The sequence below is a fragment of the Nicotiana sylvestris genome, chromosome 3 (assembly GCF_000393655.2).
Source record: "Nicotiana sylvestris chromosome 3, ASM39365v2, whole genome shotgun sequence".
Classification (NCBI taxonomy): domain Eukaryota; kingdom Viridiplantae; phylum Streptophyta; class Magnoliopsida; order Solanales; family Solanaceae; genus Nicotiana; species Nicotiana sylvestris.
In genome coordinates this window covers 122,559,655-122,579,646 of record NC_091059.1, presented here as the reverse complement: position 1 = coordinate 122,579,646, position 19,992 = coordinate 122,559,655, and the positions used below count along the sequence as shown (strand labels likewise).

The 19,992-nt window shown below is 39.1% G+C and overlaps 1 protein-coding gene across 1 annotated transcript; it reads right to left on the bottom strand.

The window, feature by feature from the left end:
- Positions 1–10,984: 10,984 nt before the first annotated feature.
- On the bottom strand, positions 10,985–11,551 carry LOC138887960 (protein FAR1-RELATED SEQUENCE 2-like). Its single transcript, XM_070169753.1, has one exon. The coding sequence runs from the start codon at positions 11,549–11,551 to the stop codon at positions 10,985–10,987; it is 567 nt and encodes a 188-aa protein (XP_070025854.1).
- Positions 11,552–19,992: the final 8,441 nt, after the last annotated feature.

The window sequence follows — 19,992 nt, the reverse complement described above, 5'->3', positions numbered from 1 at the left end:
GACCACCCATACCAAAATCACTCAAATTCGATACCAAAACCTCGATCAAATCCCCAAAATTTGGCTTAAGAAATTTCTTCCATTTTCCCCCAATTTTCCAACCCAAATCACTAATTAAATGATGAAATCAAAGACATAAACATGGAATTTTATCAAAACTAAGTAAAAATCACTCACTCTAATTATTCCCTTGAAAATATCTCCATTAATCGCCTCCAACCGAGCTCCTAAAATCAAATTTGTGTTATGAACTCAAACCCTCATTTTTTTGAAATATTTAAGCCTGCCCAGATGATCCTTCTTTGCTAACGCGGCCCTCTTCTCGCTTTTGCATAGCACAAACCAATCTACCACCAAAAGTCTTTTACAAGAACGCGAGGTACCACTCACGAACGTGATGCCTAACTGACCCCAAGCTTCGCAAGCGTGATTCCCCTTCTGCGAACGCATAGACCAAATGTGTGGGGTCCCAGTCTGCTCCCCCTCTTCTTCGCGAACGCTACCCCCTTCTCACGTTCGCGATGCACCATCTTTCCAGACCTTCGCGAATGTGGCTCCCCATTCGCAAACGCGAAGAACAAATCATCACCTGCCTCTAGAAACTCTTCGCAAATGCGCGACTCCCATCGTGAACGCAAACAAAGAAACTACACACCAGAAATCTGTAGCTTCAACCATCTTCCAAGTCCAAATTCCAATCCGTTAACCATCTGAAATCTACCCGAGGCCCCCGGAATCTCAACCAAACATACCAACAAGTCCTAAAATAAAATACAAACTTAGTCGAGCCTTCAAATCACATCAAACAATGCTAAAACCACGAATCGTGCATCAATTTAAGCATAATGAACTTTTGAACTTCTAACTTCTACATTCGATGCCGAAACCTATCAAATAACGTCCGATTGACCTTAAATTTTTCACACAAGTCACAAATTCAACCACGGACCTATTCCAACTCCCGGAATCCCAATCCGAGCCTGGTAACCACAAAGTCAACTTCTGGTCAAACTTCTAAATTTTCAACTTTCGCCATTTCAAGCCTAATTCAACTATGGACCTCCAAATCACTATTCGGACACGTTCCTAAGTCCAAAATCACCCAACAGAGCTAATTGAATCATTAAAATTCCATTCCGAAGTCGTTTACACAAAAGTCAACAGTCGGTCAACCTTTTCAACTTAAGCTTCCAACCTTGATACTAAGTGTCTCAACTCATTCTGAAACCTCCCTGGAACTGAACCAACTACCCCGACAAGTCACATAACAATTATAAAGCATAAAATGAGCAGTAAATGGGGGAACTGGTCTACCACTCTCAAAATAATCGGCCGGGTCGTCACAGTTTGTGTAAGAGTGTATGTTAATGTCCTTAGGGTTGTGTGGGTGAGTGTGTATATATACACGGCCAACTGTTCAAAAATCTGACCATAAAGTTTTAGTAAAATACATATTTGGAACCTAATCAAATTGTGTATTTTGTATATTTAGCCCCCTTGTATTGTTAGTTTTGACATCAATTGTTAGATTTTGGACCTAATTAGCAATTTAATTATGAAATATTAATGAATTAAGTTTTATAGTTTGCATATTTAGTCCCTATGTAATGTTCATTTTGACCTCAATTGTTAAATTATTTAATTCAAAACATAACAACTATACTTAATTCAATTGATGGTTTATATAATAGCCAGTATATAATTTTATTCATTAAGGTCATACCTATCGGCCGCTAGTTATTCATAGTAACCATATAAGTCCATTGACTAAGGTTGTAGTCATATAACCTATGTTAATTACATCATTGTGATTCATAATTATATTGACCGTTTATATAATGGTCAATATATAATTTCATTCATTAAGGTCATACGTATATCCACTAGTTATTCATAGCAACCATATAAGTCCATTGACTAAGGTTGTAGTCATATAACCTATATTAATTACATCGTTGCGATTCATAATTATATTGACCGTTTATATAATAGCCAATATATAATTTCATTTATTAAGATCATATGTATCGGTTCACTATTATTCTTGGCCAATATTTTGCAATATTATTGTAGAATCTCAGTATACTATATTTTATAGGTTAATCTTAGTTATAATAAAAAGAAAAACATGATTAAATTTTAGGACTAAAATGAATTCTAGCTTCTTTTATTAATAGGGAAAACAAGATTACATTTTTGGACTAAAATGTCAAATAAAGATTTTGGAGGGAAACAAAGGAAAAACTAAAAATACGATTGGAGGGATATTAAAAGTTTTTGACTCTTTTTATATATCTCCTAAACATAAGTTAACCTACATTTTTTACTCTACAAACGAAATAGATACTCTAAACATGAATGCTAACGGATGGATTGAAGATGATTTCTATCCATGGTTTAGGATGAACGGGCACAGATCGTATATTAAGCACGATGATCTGGTAAATTCACTTTTTTGTTTTTTTTACTTTACATAATATGATTTTTTACCCTATCTTTCCATTATGATTGTGCAATTTCTTCCAAAGAGTATTTGTGACTATCTTCATCCTAGTTCAGTTAAAATAATATTTTGATGTAATGGGAAGGACTAGATTGTGACTCTAACAAGTGGTGTCTGAAGAAGACTCATTAAGGGGTGGAAATAATTTGTTGTCGACAACAATATGAAGAAAGAGAGTGTTCTTCTTTTTGAAACTGTTGAGGCTACATCAAGGGCAGTGATATTAGTTGTTGAAGTATAAGGACATCTAATGCTTAGATCTTTGGATGCGCTTTTATTGGCATCTAGTGACTGTGTTCTACCCTTTTCACTCATTGAAAAAAAGTAGTATTGTAAGAACATATTTCTGGATTAATATGATTTTCTTATAATATTGTATGTGAGTTTTCCTTGGATTATTGTTATACTTATTTATTTTAAGAAGACTACATTTAAAAAGGACTATTTAAACTTTAAATTATTTTATACATTTAGTATAAAAAATGACTAAACTAAAACTACTGAGAAGAAGACTGGAAATTATTTTGTACAAGTCCCCCTCTTCTTTTGTATCCTTTTGGATATAAAGAACCCAAAATATGACTGGGAAGCTTCAAAAAATAACTCTTGAAAATCGAAATTAATTTGGTTATAGAGAATTGAAAAGGTCAACTTGAATAATAAAAATTATATTAATTAGTGATTCAAAGTTTTGGAGACCAAAATATTAGATACAATTCAATCACTTATACTCTTCGGATGAAAACAAACTAATAAGGGAAAGAATAATTTAGACAAAAAAATGTTGCAGCCAGGTTTCGGACCTTGGCAGCATGTAAGGAAAAGAACTTAGAGAGTTGATCAACCAGAGGATCTATCGGCATTTCTGGTTGGAATCAATATTACAAATACTTTAATACCTTTATTAGCGAGTTGATCAAAAAAGAGAATGCCACTACTGGTTTCGAACACAAGCAGCAAAGTTTAAGGGAAACACTTAGACAATGCTTTCTTCATCCCAAAGGTTAAGTATTATGAACTTCAAGATCGTTTCTTCATCGCTGGTTAATTCTTAATCTTCATTGCTACATTAAGATTGTGCATCATATTAGAGTTCAATGCGACAAAATATTTGGCATGGGGTAAATGCTTTCTGCACTCTCTTTGTTAGAACAATTTTATTTCAAGTATTGAAGTTACAATACAACGTAACTAATCCAAAGTCATGGGGAGAGATAGCAACAATTAAGTAGAAGCTAATATGACATCCATAAGGCACAAACATTGATGAATTCAGTTTGATTGAAATGTTAAAACAAACTAAGCAATACATAAGTTTCATAAATTATTAAACAACAAAGTTTATGCAAAACAAGCAAAATTTCTTAAAAAACAAAAAATCCTGGACCAAATAAAATAATAATGCAATTAGGCCTATTGAGAAATTCAAGTTTTAGCAATATTCTTCATCAAATATTATAGTTCCAAGGCTGGTTCGGCATTGAGATCAAATAAGCTTGATTGTGATTGTTGATAAGTAAGGATTTTGACTACTTATTAGCACCTTTTTGCTTTTTTTAGTTCGAAAGTATTGATTTATGTTCCCGAAACTTATGAAAGTGTGCAAATTGCAGGAATGTTGGAATCTGGTCTCCCATGATGAAATCCATTTCAAAAAGGAGTGATCTGAATCACAAGGCAATAAAGGGGACAGAATCAAAAAAGTGCGGTCCGCAGAAGGAAGTGCGGACCGCAGATTTCCTTGTGCGGGCGCAGATCAGCACATTCTCTGTCATCAAAGTGTTAACATTTTTACGACTCAGCGGTGCGACCGCAAGTAAAATTGTGCGAACCACGAGTCCCCATCTGCGACCGCATGTAAAATTATACGGGTCGGAGATCCCTTTCTCTGTAGGCATGACTAAAGTATATAACCCCCATTGTGTCTTATGGTTTCTTCTTTACTTATATGTCTCTTGTATGTGTTTGAACATAGAATTACAACTAACCATCTCCTTTACTTAATACAGACAATGGTTTGATCAAGAGGACGAGGCGATACTTCAAAAGGGAGAGGTGAATCTTCTCGGGATCGAGGAAAAAATGCCTTGCCCCTTGGCCAGACAAATATGATAAGAAAGAAAGCAAAAGCAGGTAGAGGGAGAGGTGCATACCTCTCCGAGTCTAAATATGTCCTGTCTAGGGAAGTGTCATAGGGCAATTCAGCCTCTGTTCAAGAGGAGCGGCCTCGGCCGTAGGGGAGATACCAGCTCAGGGATGAGCCATTTTTATCTCATAGCACCTCCGAGGGGTCGGGGAGTGCTAGCCAGACTTTTGAGTCATCAGCTGCACCAGCCCTTGATGCTTCTATTATACATGACATACCCGATGATGGCATAGGGGGTGATGCTACAGCTTTATGCCTTGAAAGATCAAAGAATAAAGAGGTTTCGGAGGATCGCTTTGTTATCCTGGCTGCCTTCAGCAGTTTCTGTATATGGTGGTAGGTGAGTTCGCTAACTCTTTAGTGATAGTTTCTGTTGAAGGACTTGGTGAAATATAACCCAGATATACTGAGACAGTTCGGGGTACGAAACGGGTGGATTTGGCTCACCGAGATGGTAGAGGAAGCCAAAGAATACCTCGTCCGTGAATTTTATGCCAATCTTGCTCATATCAAGAAAGGGACGAAGGTGACCAAAGTGCACAACTTCAATGTGAGGTTTGATCAGCATATGGTAAATGCGTATTTGGGATTTGGGGATGCTGAGCTGAAGGAATATTTGGATAAGTGCGCACTGAAGGAGGAAGTCCGACCTTGGTTGGCTAAGATTCTAGCACCACCACTACTATGGATTACCGCTGGGGTCCCTATTCAGCGGAGTACTTTGATCTTTGAGGCAAAAGGGTGGCAGACCTTTGTATATAGCAGGTTAGATCCACGCCAGAATGAGACTTACTTTCCTATCCCTCGGGCAGTGCTTGTAACTTACATAATGGCCGATTACCCAATCAATGTGGGTGCCATTATGTAGACCAATATTTTAGTGATTGCATGGCAGGACAACTCGGCTTACCCTTATCCCAACACTATCACAGAGTACCTTACTGAGGCAAAGGTAGAGCCGAGAGATTTTGATACCAAGGTAAAGCCGAAAAAGCCATTCAACTGGTATTCTCTGATGGATGCAAGCAACCCAAAGAAGAAATACCAGCCTTCTACCACCACATGCTAGTCTAATGAGCCAATAGTGGTAGCTTCTGAGGCAGCTGATCTTCTATCCACCTCTGTCGAGCCCTTTACCAGTGCTACTACTATGCATCGACCATCATCATCAGCTCCTACCACAGCCCCTAGAGTTTCTTTAAAGACAGTGTCCATTCCCACAGTTCCCCTATCTGCTATACGAGTCTCCCAAACATTGGCGAGTCTCAACAATTGGATGCAGACAACTACTTCTAAGTTGTCTGACATGTCTAGTACTGTTGCAGCGCAGTCCACTTCTCAAGCACCATAGGCTCCTTCTGACATAGATGAGACACTAAAGAAGATTTTGGATAACCAGAAAATGATCATGGATGCAGTGGTAGACACGGGTCAGTGATTGAGGAGCTAGGAAAGGAAGTAAAAAAGATGAGGAAGTCTTAGGTGAGCAAGAAATCAGAGGACAAGCTCTGGAGGGAGGTGACTCGACTTGCTACAGCTGGCGACCTTCCTTTTGACATGCTGCTTGATCAGCAATAGTCTATCCCAGATCCTTTAGCACCATCTGCACTGGTAGCACCAGCTGGCCAGTCTGATGAGTCAGACCTTGCTGCCGACACTGCTGAGGTAGTGCGTGAGATGTTCGCCCGCCCATCCACACCTAGATTTGATGATGATGAGATTTAGTTGGCTGATCCTGAGGCAGATGTCATTGCTGGGGACACTTATATGTCCAAGGTTCCATATGGAGTTTTCTTCACCCTCTCCTCTTTTACTCTTATTTTGCTAAGTATTGGGGACAATGCTTACTTTTATTCGGGAAGGGGGGGTTAGAGTTTTATTTGACACATTAGTACACTATGATACATTTGGTCTGTAATAATTTAATGATACTATATCTCATCTTATTTGTATTTATCTAGCTTCTCTCTTTTCTCTTATGTATATTTATCTCTCTTTAGTAGTTTTTGCTTATTAGCTTCTTTATTTTTCTCTATATTAGCTCTTGTTTTGTTAAGTAGATTTTTTATGCTTTAGTAGATAATAAGCCTTTGGTTTTCTTGATGACACGGCTATTTTCAAAGGTAGTTATTGTGTGAACCGGATAACTCGTCCCAACAATGGATGGCATGACAACCTTCTTAAGGGAATGAGTTTGTTTTTTTGTTTAGGTAATAATAGTAGTAGTAATGAATAAAAAGACCTAATCAAGTCATGCTCGAAGAGTCAACCATGTTTTAATTGGTACCAACACACTTAACTACACGTTTATGGTTAGAGACAAGGTTTTTGAAAGAAATATCTCTAGTTAGTGACTTTGTGACTCTTGAGTTGACTTTGGTAATCATCGAGTGGTTTAATTGGACCATAGTGATCTTTAAACTTGAATGTGGTCATTGTATGCCTTTTACTCTATCCTCTTTTACAATCTAGTTACGCGACGGGTGATATGTATTGTTGCTAGTCCAAGTATCCATGTGAAGTGTCTAGAACTTGCCTCGAATGTGTTTCAAGGTGATATCCTAAGTTTTGCTTGGTTTGAGAAGTGATTGTAGGCTTTCCTTGGCCAGTTTGAACTTTCTATTGCCAACCAATGTCGTTATCCCTAGTCAACCCCTTTAAGCCTCTAGCCTTTCTCATTTGATAACCATCTTATAAACCTTTACCCATTTTATCGTGATCCTCTTTTGACACCCATACTTTCCTTAACACTCTTGTGAAACAAGTGGATTAAAACATAAGTTTGGAGGAGAGATGAGGAATTTGAAAAAGATATCAAGGCACAAAAAGAGAAAAGAAATGATCTCTATAAAAGAAAAGGCAAGAAATGAAAAGAACAAAAAGAAAAATACAAAACGTGAATAAGTGGGGGGTTGATAGATTCAAAAAGAGGTAATAATCCCTAGCATGAGCAATCAAAAAGGGAGACAAAGAATGAAATGAACAATAAAGAGTGATGTTAAGTCTCTCTAGTCCCCAATGAAAAGAAAATGCCTCTAAGAATTGGCAATTGTGAACCGAGAAATGAAAATGTAGAGTTCTTAAGGAAAGGTGTAACCACTTACCCATATGATATCCTACCCTAATCCAAAAGCCTTCATTGCAAGCCAAAAGAAGTCCTACTTGATTTCAAACCGAGTGAGCTTACATTAGTGACAATCTACATAAGGGGCAAGCTTATGGTACTTGAAGCCGTACTTGCGACATTCTCGTGTGAGAGACGAGTAAAACTTTCGTGAATCTTAAGATTTAGTGCTAATTTCTTAAGTGAGCTTGGAAAATGGAAAGTAAAGGAGGAAGAGTTTGGAGTCCACCATGACCGAAATAATAGAACAAGAGTCCTTGATGAGTAAAGTCAATTCTTGAAACTCAAATGTTGCAGTAGAACTACATGTGCATGAATATTTGACTTGTCACCTTGTTGATAATACATGAGTAGTGTAGGTAATTGTTGGTCACAACTGATGTGTGACTGGCTCATCTTTGACTCGCGGAAACGACCCTTAACTCTAAGAAGTAGGAACTAATTTATTTGCTTGAAAACAAGCAAAGACTTAAGTTTGGAGTAGTTAATAAGTGGGAATTTTGACTATTTATTAGAACCTTTTTGCTTTTGTTTTAGTCCGAAAGTATTGATTTATGTTCCCAAAACTAATGAAAATGTGCAAGCTGCAGGAATGTTGGAAGTGTGGCCTCCTATGATGAATTCGACTAAAAAATGAGTGATCTGAATCACAAGTCAATAAAGGGGACATAATCAAAGAAGTGAGGCCCGTAGAAGGATTTCTGCGATCGCAGAAGAAAGTGTGGTATGCAGAATTCCATTTGCGGCCGCAGACCAAGTGAAAGAACCTAGCAGGACTTTGGCGAATATGCGGACCGCACATGAATTTAGCGACCGCAGAACAAGGTTTGCACTGACAAATGATTCAAAGTTCAGAGAGTATGAAAAAGACCAAGACGTGAAGACTTGTTGAAGTGCAAACCGCACAAGAATTGTGCGAACCCAGAAGATGTTTCGCAGCCATAATCAAGAAATGTGCAGCTGCAGAATCCAAGCTCCTACCAACTGAAGAAATTTGCGAACTGCACATGGAATTGTGCGGTCGCAGAACTCCCGAGGGGCATTTTTGTCAGCAAATTTTGGGCCACTATAAATAGATGAGTTTCACAATTTAGGTTAAATTTTGAAGTTTGAACCGCTGTAGCCGTTACATTTTGTCATTTTAGGAAGTTTGTGACTATTTTAGTGTTTAAACATTATACTTTATCATTTTATCTTAGATTATGAGTTTAATTAGCATTTCTTCTTTATTTTCTTCAATTTCCACTATGAGTAGCTAGATTTTTACTAGGATTGTGACTCAACCCTCGTGTATAAACCTAATGGGTACTTAATTTAATGCTTGTTTATGATTGGATGTTGATTATTTAGCTTAGTTCGTGCTTCAATTTTAGAATTAATGGTTACAAATATTGATTCATGCCTTTTTTACTTAGTCTCTACTTGAGAAGAGGGACCTAGTCTAGGATAACTTGGCTAACAAGGAATTGGGCTAATTGAGAGTTTGATTAGCTTAATTAAAGGGTTCAAATTAGAGATAGTAAGAACACGACTTGAGCTCATATCAACTATTTTGTTTGATACCCATTTGGACTTGAGAAAGCCAAATTGGGAAAAATCACTCTTTGACCGAGAGGTATTGAGTGGGTAACGTAGAGTTAAGAGTTATAACGCACCCTAATCAACAAAATAAGTATTAACGTATTTAATCCATTAGGCGAACACCTAGGTTATAATCACATCCCTAGGCTTTTAAATTACTTAGAAAATACCAAAAACAATCATTCGCTTCTAGTTTCTTTTCTTAGCTTATAATTGCTAGAGTAAAATTTGAATTAGAACTCAAAACCTTTTGTGGAAGTGCAATCTAGCTATTACTTTTGCTCTTGCCAAGTATATACTCCTAACACCCCTAGTAACTCCATGTGGAAATCGACCCCGACACTTGTTGGGTACTATTCTTCCAATGACCGTTTTCACTCACTATTGAGTGTGGATTGGACGTGGATCAATTGTGTAGCATCAGTCTGCGGCAGTTAAAATCAAACAAACGCTATAAGAAAAAATGATATGTTTAAGTAATAAATCAAATGTAGTTGCAAAATTATACCTCATTCTCACCTAGAGAACCATCTGTAGATAATTAAAATTTTGTCAAATTTAAATCCATAAGAAATTTGGATTTTACCACAAATTAAATATATATTGGTCCAATTAAGTAACATGGACTGATATAATTGGGTTTGTTATTTAAATCCAATTAAATTAATTTAAATAAAGGTCCAATATATTATTGGGCTAGCCCATCAATTGGTCTTCTATCAAATAGGTCGGCCCATAAGCCTCAAGCCCAATAATCTACTAGGGTTTTCTTGGAGAATACTCCACCCCACACCTATATAAAAGGGTCAAAGGAGAAGGCTAAGAGACAAGCAAGTAAGCAGAAGGAAAGGCTAAAGAAACTTTGAAGAATAGCATCAAGGTCTTCATCCATATCTGCAATCGTCGTCTGTGGTCAAATTTCAAAGGCGAACTCAAGTCATAGGCGGGCGGCTTCAAATCTTCCGTTCGTGATAACCTAACATCAAATCCTGGTTCGTGACGAGCTTCAAATTGTTCGTGACGTACTACAAATCTGAAATCCGTCAAGTTCAAAATCAAGCTTTCAAGCTCTTGAACCATCATCCGTGAGAAGAAGAATTAAAGGACTACATCTCTTTAGATTTAGAGATATTTTAGAGATTGTAACCCCATCACTTGAAATTGAATATAATATTTGTCGCTATATTTCTTGTCTTGATTATTATTTTTCAGGAGCGAAATTTAGTCGTTACACCATCATGCTCAATGTTTGTACCTCTGCCTTGCCCATTACCCCTGCCCTTGCGTCCACCATTTCTACCACCACCTCTACCACCACGGTTGCTACTACCACTGCCACCAATCCTGCCACCCCCTCTAAGTAAAAATTCATACATTATACGTATATAAAACTGAATTACCTGTTCCTCCCACTTGAAAAATGGCTCACACACAATTTGAACGCCATTCGACATGTATTATGCTTTCACTTTTTCTCATGTTTATCTCTTATAGCTAACTCATACTAGTGAAAAAACATCCTAAGAGTGCTTTAACGGGTAATATATCCATCAAATAATGCATGCATCCCCTCACTTCTTTGCGTAGATAGCATACCAGCCCAAAAATACACATCAAGGTACACATGAACCTATTTTTCCTTCTCAGAGTAAAGCTTGTTTAACCAATTCCTTGTATGCAAATTATACTTTGCAATATATTCTGTCCATTTTCTCTCAAAAACTTCAACAGTAATGCTATCAAGGACCATGGATTTGAATTCTCCACGTACAATTTTAGAAGGACGAACACCACTTAAGTAAAGAGACAATTTTGAAAATATATGGCAAATACAATACATATGTATTGTATGTGGCATCACCTCAGCAATGACTGGCTTAATGCTCGGACACTGGTCAGTTATGATAGCATCTGGATAAATATTTCCCATGGCCTCAAGCCAAGTTCTAAAAATCAATTTGTAACTATTGATATCTTCATGAGACATGAGAGCACATCCCAGTAAGATGGGATGTCTATGGTGATTGATGCCAACAAATGTAGCACATGTCATATTATATCGATTAACAAGGTACGTTGTATCAAAGCATATCGCATCATGAAATTGCTTATATGCCGCCTTACAGTGTGAATGCAACCATACCACATTTCGCAGCCTACCAATATTATCAACGTCTATTGAATTGAAAAACTCCATATCCTTTACCTGCTTTTCACGAAAAAAGTTGAGCAATGACTATGCGTCCCCTTCTTGCATTTCAAAATTCCTACTCTTTAAAATAAAATTTCTACAATCTTTTGGAGTGCAACCCAAATTTTGCGGTCCACTACGTTGAACCTCAGCAAGTCTAATATTCTTGGAGTGTCTAATACCAGATCGATCGTGAGCTACAAGATCCCTCTTCAAAGAATCACAAACGGACCTATGTCCAACCATCATGCCTGATATGGAAGGGAGAAAATCATGATTGTGCTTGTGAACGACCTTAGATACGCGCTAACAACCAAAATCATCCAAAACAAAAATGATCCTAGCTTTATAATTGTTACTCTTGGTGGTAAACTTAGTTTTGTGAATCTTAGCACTATCACAACAATAAGTTATGTACTTGGCAGTGTCACTACCCTTCTTGTTGGAATTTCTTTTGACGACGGGGAATACTTTTAATCATGCATGTTCTTTGTAGAATGCAAACAAAGAATCTTTATCTCTATATCGCATTCCGGAGATTGGACCTACAACCACATATTCTTTAGTGAAATCATTCTCCACTTCCTGATCAACATCATATAACTCTAACTCATTTCCTAAAAACTGCTCCTCATCATCGTTATCTTCTCCATAATATTCTCCAACAGGTTCTTCGTCATCATCATCTAAGTGCACAACATTGTTGAAACTGCCTTGAGAATTAACATCGACTCATTCGTATTCATTCAACAAACTATCATCTGATGTCATCCCTAAAGATCTGTACAGCTCATCCCTAACTCGATCAAACCTTTATCTTGGTTCATATTCATGGTTGTATTTGTGTTATGTTCATTTGGATTCATATTTTCTTGCACCATCAAATTTTCTTGGTTTGAATTCATTTTTAGATTAAGGAAGAAAAAAGGGAAGGATTCTAGCCGTTAATGTGATCGTATACCGTTTTTTTTTAAATACAATAATTTCCTATACGCATAAAATACAATGAATGTAAAGACTTTTCAGCTTCCTCCCTATGGGAACATGGATGATTTCACGCTACTCAATATTTGGGAATAGGAAGAAGCTCTCCATATTTATATTCATTTTTGGAGGGAAAATTATACGGCCAAATATGAAAATTTTTAGTGTGGTCGTTTAGCAGCTTTGGTCGGTTTTCTTGCATTATAATGCTAAATATTTTAGCATTTAATAAAGTAATTAAATATTGTCAATTTTTCAGAAGCATAGTTGAAACTTTTGATTTACTAAGGGGTCATTTGGTATGGGTATAAGAAGGTATAAGGGTAGTATAAAAATTTAATACCACCTTAATACTTTGTTTGGTTAGTAAACTAGGAATAAGTTATCCCGGTGTTAATTTTAACACTGGGATAACTTATACCTTATAGAAGGTGGGGTAATTAGCACCGGTATAACTTATACCTTCTTCTTAGAAATTATGCAATTGTCATTCTTAATACAATATACCAAACAATGAATAAACAATAATTCCAGCATAACTAATCCCAGCATAACTTATCCCAGCATAACTTATTCCAATAAAACTTATATCGGCATAACTTATACCGGTATAAATATAGTAAAGAAAACACTGATTGACGTATGTTCAATTCATCCAATAATAATATTTCGGAAGCGTACTAGAGAATACTGAAGTAAAAATTGCACAGACCAAAGCTTATATTTGTTCGACGGAAGTAAATAAAAGTCGATTGACTTAAAGTCAAACGACAACAATTAATTGCAAACAAATAAAAATTCAAAAATTGTTTTATTTTCAGGAACAATTAATCGTACTGAAATTAATTAATTTTTTTCCGGTAAATATTATTTTGTATAATTATTAGCAAAAGGACTTATCTGTTCTGAAGATCTTTTCAGTTACTACGTATAGATAGAAAGATCTTTTCATTTCCAAACAATCGCTTTCATATGACAAATAATATGCTTGTTATAAGAGTATTACCTATATGTTATCTCCAAAAGTAAGGCAACTCTAAGGAAAATTTTATATTATAGAATTGGGAAAATTTTATATTATAGAATTGAGCGATCACTTAGTCTAACAGCTTATTTTATTATAAAATTATGCTGTATTTTTATTTATTTTTTTACCATTGCATCTGATATTATATTTTATCTTCTCATGCGGGGATCTTGTATAGGTCCAAATTTGGTAACAAAGTAACAGATAAGCAAGACAAAGGACGGGGTCGACCACGACATAATGAATGAAGGTCGTCCTCATAAAGGTCGACGCCAGAAGCGGGCAGCTGAGACAGGACAGTAACGGTAACTTAAGTTCAGAAATGGACATAAAGAATATTCCTTTGGATATTCTCTATGTTGTACTTTTTAGAGTTTTTGGGGAATGTTCCTTATAAATAGGAAGAGATAAAGAACAAAAAAGGATCTGCCTTTATGAGAATTGAGACATATTGTAAAGATTGAAAGAAGAATATAGGAAAGTGTTGTCTTGTTTACTTATTCAAGCACATGTTATTCAAACCTTTATCCTTAAATCTCAAGATCCCATACATATTTTGACTTCTTGCTTTTCTACGTTGTCGTTAGAGGGAACATCCCAATCATACAATCATTGGGTGATAGTTTCCTTTCCATTATGTTTCTTATCATTTCTTGCATTTATTATACATTTATGATATTACATGTTTTACCAATCATAATATATTAAGCCCACCATTTAATGCTCCTGGACTCTACTCGTCATACAAGAGTCTCGTTTTATTCGGTCTAGAAGTTATTAAGTTCAACTGAGATTCACCATGTTAACTTATCATAAATTGGTTCAACATTTATTTGCTCAAACAATTTGGCGCCATCTGTGGGGAGGTTTTAGTTGAAATTATAGTTTCTTCTAGATAATAAAAAAGACAGTCGTCTTTTCTTCGTTTGTACAAACTAACGATGGCAGGAAAAGGAGATACAAGGTTGAAAGCAATAGCAGGTGTCACTACCAACATCTTGAACACCATCAACAAAGATGGCAGGGAAGACAACGAGAATGTGACACCAAATACTATGCCCAGGCGGAGTGCTTCACCTCCCCCTCGCGAAAGCGTAATAGCTTCACGCGAAAGGGGAGCCTCTACATCAACAACTAAGGAAGCACCATCGGCAGTGAAAAACTACTGGAAGAGTGGCTGACAAGCACACTAAACAACACACTCGACAAACCTGTCCAAAGGGAGAACAGAAACACCGCACAAATAGATATCAGAACAAACACTGGCGAGCGGCCTGTCCCCCAAACATGTAACACTTACACCACTGTTGATGCAGGTAATGATGCACTCGCAGTCATTCTAAAGAAAATGGAAGATATGGAAAACGAAAACAAGGCACTCCGTAACTAGATGAAGGAGCATCAAGAAAGGGTCGATAAGATACCGGGCGCCCCAAAGTTGCTACCGAAATGAAATGTTGATTGGTTATTGGAACAACCGTACAGCGAGGAAGGAGCTACCCATTCCATTCCTAAAACCTTCAAAATGTCACCGTACCTGAAGATATACGATAGGACTACAGACCCAGAAGATCACATTATCCACTACGTCATAGCGGTGAAGGGCAACGATCTTTTGAAGGAGCAAGTACCATCAATGTTATTGAAAAAGTTCGGCATAACCCTAACAGGGGGAGCCGTAACCTGGTATTCACAACTGTCAGCTCGGTCGATAGCAACATTCGAGGAAATGGCCGACAAGTTTGTCACCACCCATGAAGGGGCTAAAAAGCGAAAGCTAGGGTGAATGACATATTCGCTATTAGGAAATCACTTGGCGAAGGACTCAAGGACTTCCTCGCCCGATTTAATAGGGTGAGAATGAGCCTACCAAATGTATCAGAAGGGATGGCGGTAGCGACCTTCCAGAACGGGTTGAGCAGGAATGGGTCGAGAGCAACTGGGAAACTATTAAGCAGGCTCATGCAATACTTTCCCACCACTTGGGAAGAAATCCACAATGCCTATTACGCCGAGGTGAGAGCCGACGAGGACGACCTTAATGGTCCGACCCAACGGCTGACGTCAGTTCAAGCAGAATCAAGAAAATATTGTCGTAACGAAGGTCAAAGGGATCAGTCGGGCCCCCGTCTCAGTCAATAAAGACATCAGCCCTACATCAGAACAGTCATCCCACCGCCTGCTCGACATACGGAAGGGCCACCATGCCGCACATAGGGACTCGCCAAAATGAAAGAGGTATACCTCCACTCTTATTTGCTCACAATTTTTGTGTTTCCCCTTCAGAAATAGTGTACTCACTAGAGAAGCTCGACACGAAGGTGAGATGGCCACAAAAGATGAAGTCCGGCCCAAATACTCGAAATTCGAACGTCCTCTGTGAATTTCACCAGGAGCAGGGTCACAAAACCAAGAACTGCATAGGTCTACGACAAGAGGTGGTGAGAATGTTAAACCAAGGGCACCTGAGGGAACTAATGAGCGACCGTGGATGAGCCAACTTTGCCCACGGACGCGAATAATAGCAAAGACCTCCAAAGCCACCCTCTCTCGCTCGCACCATCCAAATGATCATCGATGGAGGCGATGAAGCAATGATCAACCATGTGAAGTTCACCACTACCCATAAACTGAAACGGCCGATCACCCACAAACGGTACGACGACCTCGGAGACAGTATCATCTTCGCTAAGTCAGATATCGACGGTTTGACTTTACCTCATTTCGATACTCTTCTTATTACTTTACGTATTTTAGATACCGATGTAAGAAGAATAATGGTAGATGACGGAAGCGGCGCGTGTATTATCCACCCTCGAGTCCTCGCACAAATGATACTCGAGGACAAGATAGTATCACGTTGCATAACACTAACAAGTTTTAATAATGCAGTTAAGCAAACTTCTGGGGAGATAACGCTTCCCGTTCTGGCTGGGGGTGTCACCCTAGAAACAACAGTCCATGTCATGAACCAAGACACAACTTACAATACCATCATAAGGCGGCAATGGATACACGCCACGAGGGCCATCCCGTCGAACCTCTATCAAGTAATCAAGTTCCCTACTCTATGGGGAATATTCAGTACCCAGGGAGAATAACGCACCACCCAAGAATGCTATAGTATCGCCCAGGATTGCACGTACACCCAACAACTAAAGGGAATAGACGCAAAGGCATAGCAATTACCAAAGTCGGGGACCGGACTCGACATACAAATAGACGTCATCAGGGACCCCGACATCGTGGAAGCCGCTGAGTCAATGGTAGAAGATCTCAATCCCGTCCAACTGAACAACAACGACAGCAGTAAAAAGGCTTACATCGGACATAAGCTCTCAGAACAAGATAAATTTTACAAGTTTTTAATTGACAATGCCGATCTATTTGCTTTCTCCCATGCATATATGTTGGGTATCCCGAAAGACGTGGCCACGCATAAGCTGAACGTTGAACCACTCTATCTTCCAATGCGGTAAATAAGAAGGAAATTCAATTCTGCAATCAACGATGCCATAAGTGATGAAGTAGATAAACTCCTCGCCAACGGTTCTATTCGGGAATCAAAATACCCCTAGTGGGTCACCAATGTGGTCATGTTAAAAAAGAAAAATGGAAAATGGCGGATGTGCGTAGATTTCACGGACCTGAACAAGGCATACCCAAAAGACTCCTTCCCATTGCCTCACATCGACCAGCTCATCGACGCAATAGTAGGACGCGAATTGCTAAGCTTCTTGGACGCCTACTCTGGTTACAACCAAATCCTCATGGAGGAGGAGGACCAACAGAAAACTACTTTTATCACCCATCAGGCAATGTACTACTACAGGGTCATGCCATTCGGGTTGAAAAATGCGGGGGCAACGTACCAAAGGTTGGTCACCAAAATGTCCAAATACCAACTCGGCAAAACAATGAAAGTTTACATCGACGACATGTTGGTCAAATCAAAAAGGAAATAAGACCACAACGGTCACCTAAAAGAAGCCTTCGGTATACTGAGGCAGTATGGCATGAAACTAAACCCGAAAAAATGTGCCTTCGGCGTAAACTTGAGCAAATTTCTCAGTTTCATGGTATCACAAAGAGGCATCGAAGTCAATCCCGATCAAATCAAAGCCATTGAAAGGATACCCGAGGTGTTAACCAGCAAGAAACAGTTGCAAAAATTGACCGGCCGTATAGCCATCCTGTCAAGATTCATCTCGCGATCATTCGATAGATGCCACAAATTCTTCAATGTGCTGAAAAAAGACAACGGGCTCCAGTGGAACTCAGAATGCATCGATGCCTTAAGGGAACTAAAGGCGTACTTATCCTCGCCCCCACTACTTTCCAAAGCAAAGCCCGACGAACGCCTCCTAGTGTATTTGGCCGTCTCAAAAGTCACAGTAAGTGTAGTGCTGGTCCGCGGGAACAAAGGTACGCAATCTCCAATTTACTATATTAGCAAAACCCTGGTCGACGCCGAAACGAGGTACCCCCACCTCGAGAAATTGGCCTTAGTGTTGGTTATAGCTTCACGAAAGCTTAGACCCTATTTTTAGTGCCACCCCATATAGGTGGTGACGACCTTCCCTCTATGGAGCATCCTACATAAATCCGAATTGTCGGGAAGACTGACCAAATGCGCCATAGAACTAAGCGAGCATGATATAACATATCAGAACAGCGATAAAATCACTAGTACTCGCCGACTTCATCGTTGATTTCAGTGCCAAAATAATGCCCGAGGTCGAGTAGGAAGCTTCTCATGCCTCCCTTAGGCAACCCGACCTCTGGGTCCTTTACACCGACGGCGCATCCAACGCATCGGGATCTGGAATAGGACTCGTACTTGAGGTCCCAATAGGGGAAGTTATCCGCCAGCCCATACGGTGCCCCGATATGACTAACAATGAGGTCGAGTATGAGGCCGTGATTGCAAAGTTAAAGCTAGCTCTCAGATATGGAGCACTAGGAGTCGTCCTCATATGCGACTCACAACTCGTCATCAACCAAGTTACAGGGACTTTCCAAATCAAATAGCAAAGGCTGCAAAAGTACCAGGTAGAAATTTACAAACTACTGCCAGAATTTGATGAATACCGACTCGACCAGATACCTCGAGCTCAAAACATCTAGGCGGATGGTCTTGCCAAACTAGCAGCAGCTACCAAAAATATCACTAAAGAAAATGTGGTCACCCTCCTCCACTCATCAATAGACCAACTCAAGGTACATTCCATAAATTTGACTTGGGACTGGCGCAACCCTATCGTGACATACTTGTAGGAGGGAATACTCCCACAAGACAAAAAAGGAAGCGAAAAAGCTTCAAATGCAGGCGACCAGATACAACATCATAAATCACGACCTGTACAAGAGAATATTCGGGGGGCCCTTGGCGAAATGCCTAGGGCTGAGCCAAACAAGACGTGTGCTCAAAGAAGTAGACGAATGTCATTGTGGTGCCCATAAAGGCAACTGAGCCCCTCGCCCTATGTCTCATTCGGGCAAAATATTACTGGCCCACTATGAAAAAGAAAACCGTAGATTATGTTAAGAGATGCGAGCAATGCCAAAGTATGTGCCAATGTTACACCAAGCGGGTGAACACCTCCACTCTGTCACTTCGCCATGGTCGTTCATCAAATGGGGAATAGACATCGTCAGACCCCTCCTAGCGGGGCGAGGTAAGATACGTTTTCTGTTGGTTTTAACTGACTACTTTTCCAAATGGGTGAAAGCAAGTGCGTTTACCCAAATACGCGAACAGGAAGTCATCACATTCATATGGAGGAACATCATATGCCGCTTCGGCATCCCCAAAGAAATTACCTGCGATAATGGGCCCCAATTCACAGGGAAAAAGACAACCGAGTTCTTCAAAAAATGGCACAACAAGCAAATACTCTCCACGCCATATCATCCCTTCGGCAACGGTCAAGTCGAATCCTCCAACAAAACAATATTGAATATCTTAAAGAAAAAACTCAAGGACGCCAAAGGGCTATGGCCGGAGTTGCTACCAAAGGTACTATGGGCCTACCGCACCATGCCAAAAATGAGTACAGGCAAAATGCCATATTCACTAGTCTACGGGACTGACACCATGATACCCGTCGAGGTCGGAGAGCCTAGCCTGAGATACTCCAATGAAAGCGGACAAAACAATGACGAGAACAGAAAACAAGACCTCAACGAGGTAGAAGAACGAAGAGATATGGCTTATGTAAGGATGGTAGCCCAAAAACAACAAGCAGAAAGGTACTACGACAAAAAAGGCCAAAATACGGCCACTCAAATTCGGAGACTATGTTCTCAAGGACAAAACACAAGCGAGCAAATACCCGAAAGAAGGCAAACTAGGAATCAATTGGGACGGGCCATACAAAATCACAGTGGCAGCAAGCAAAGGAGCATTCCAACTAGAGACAATGGAAGGAAAACT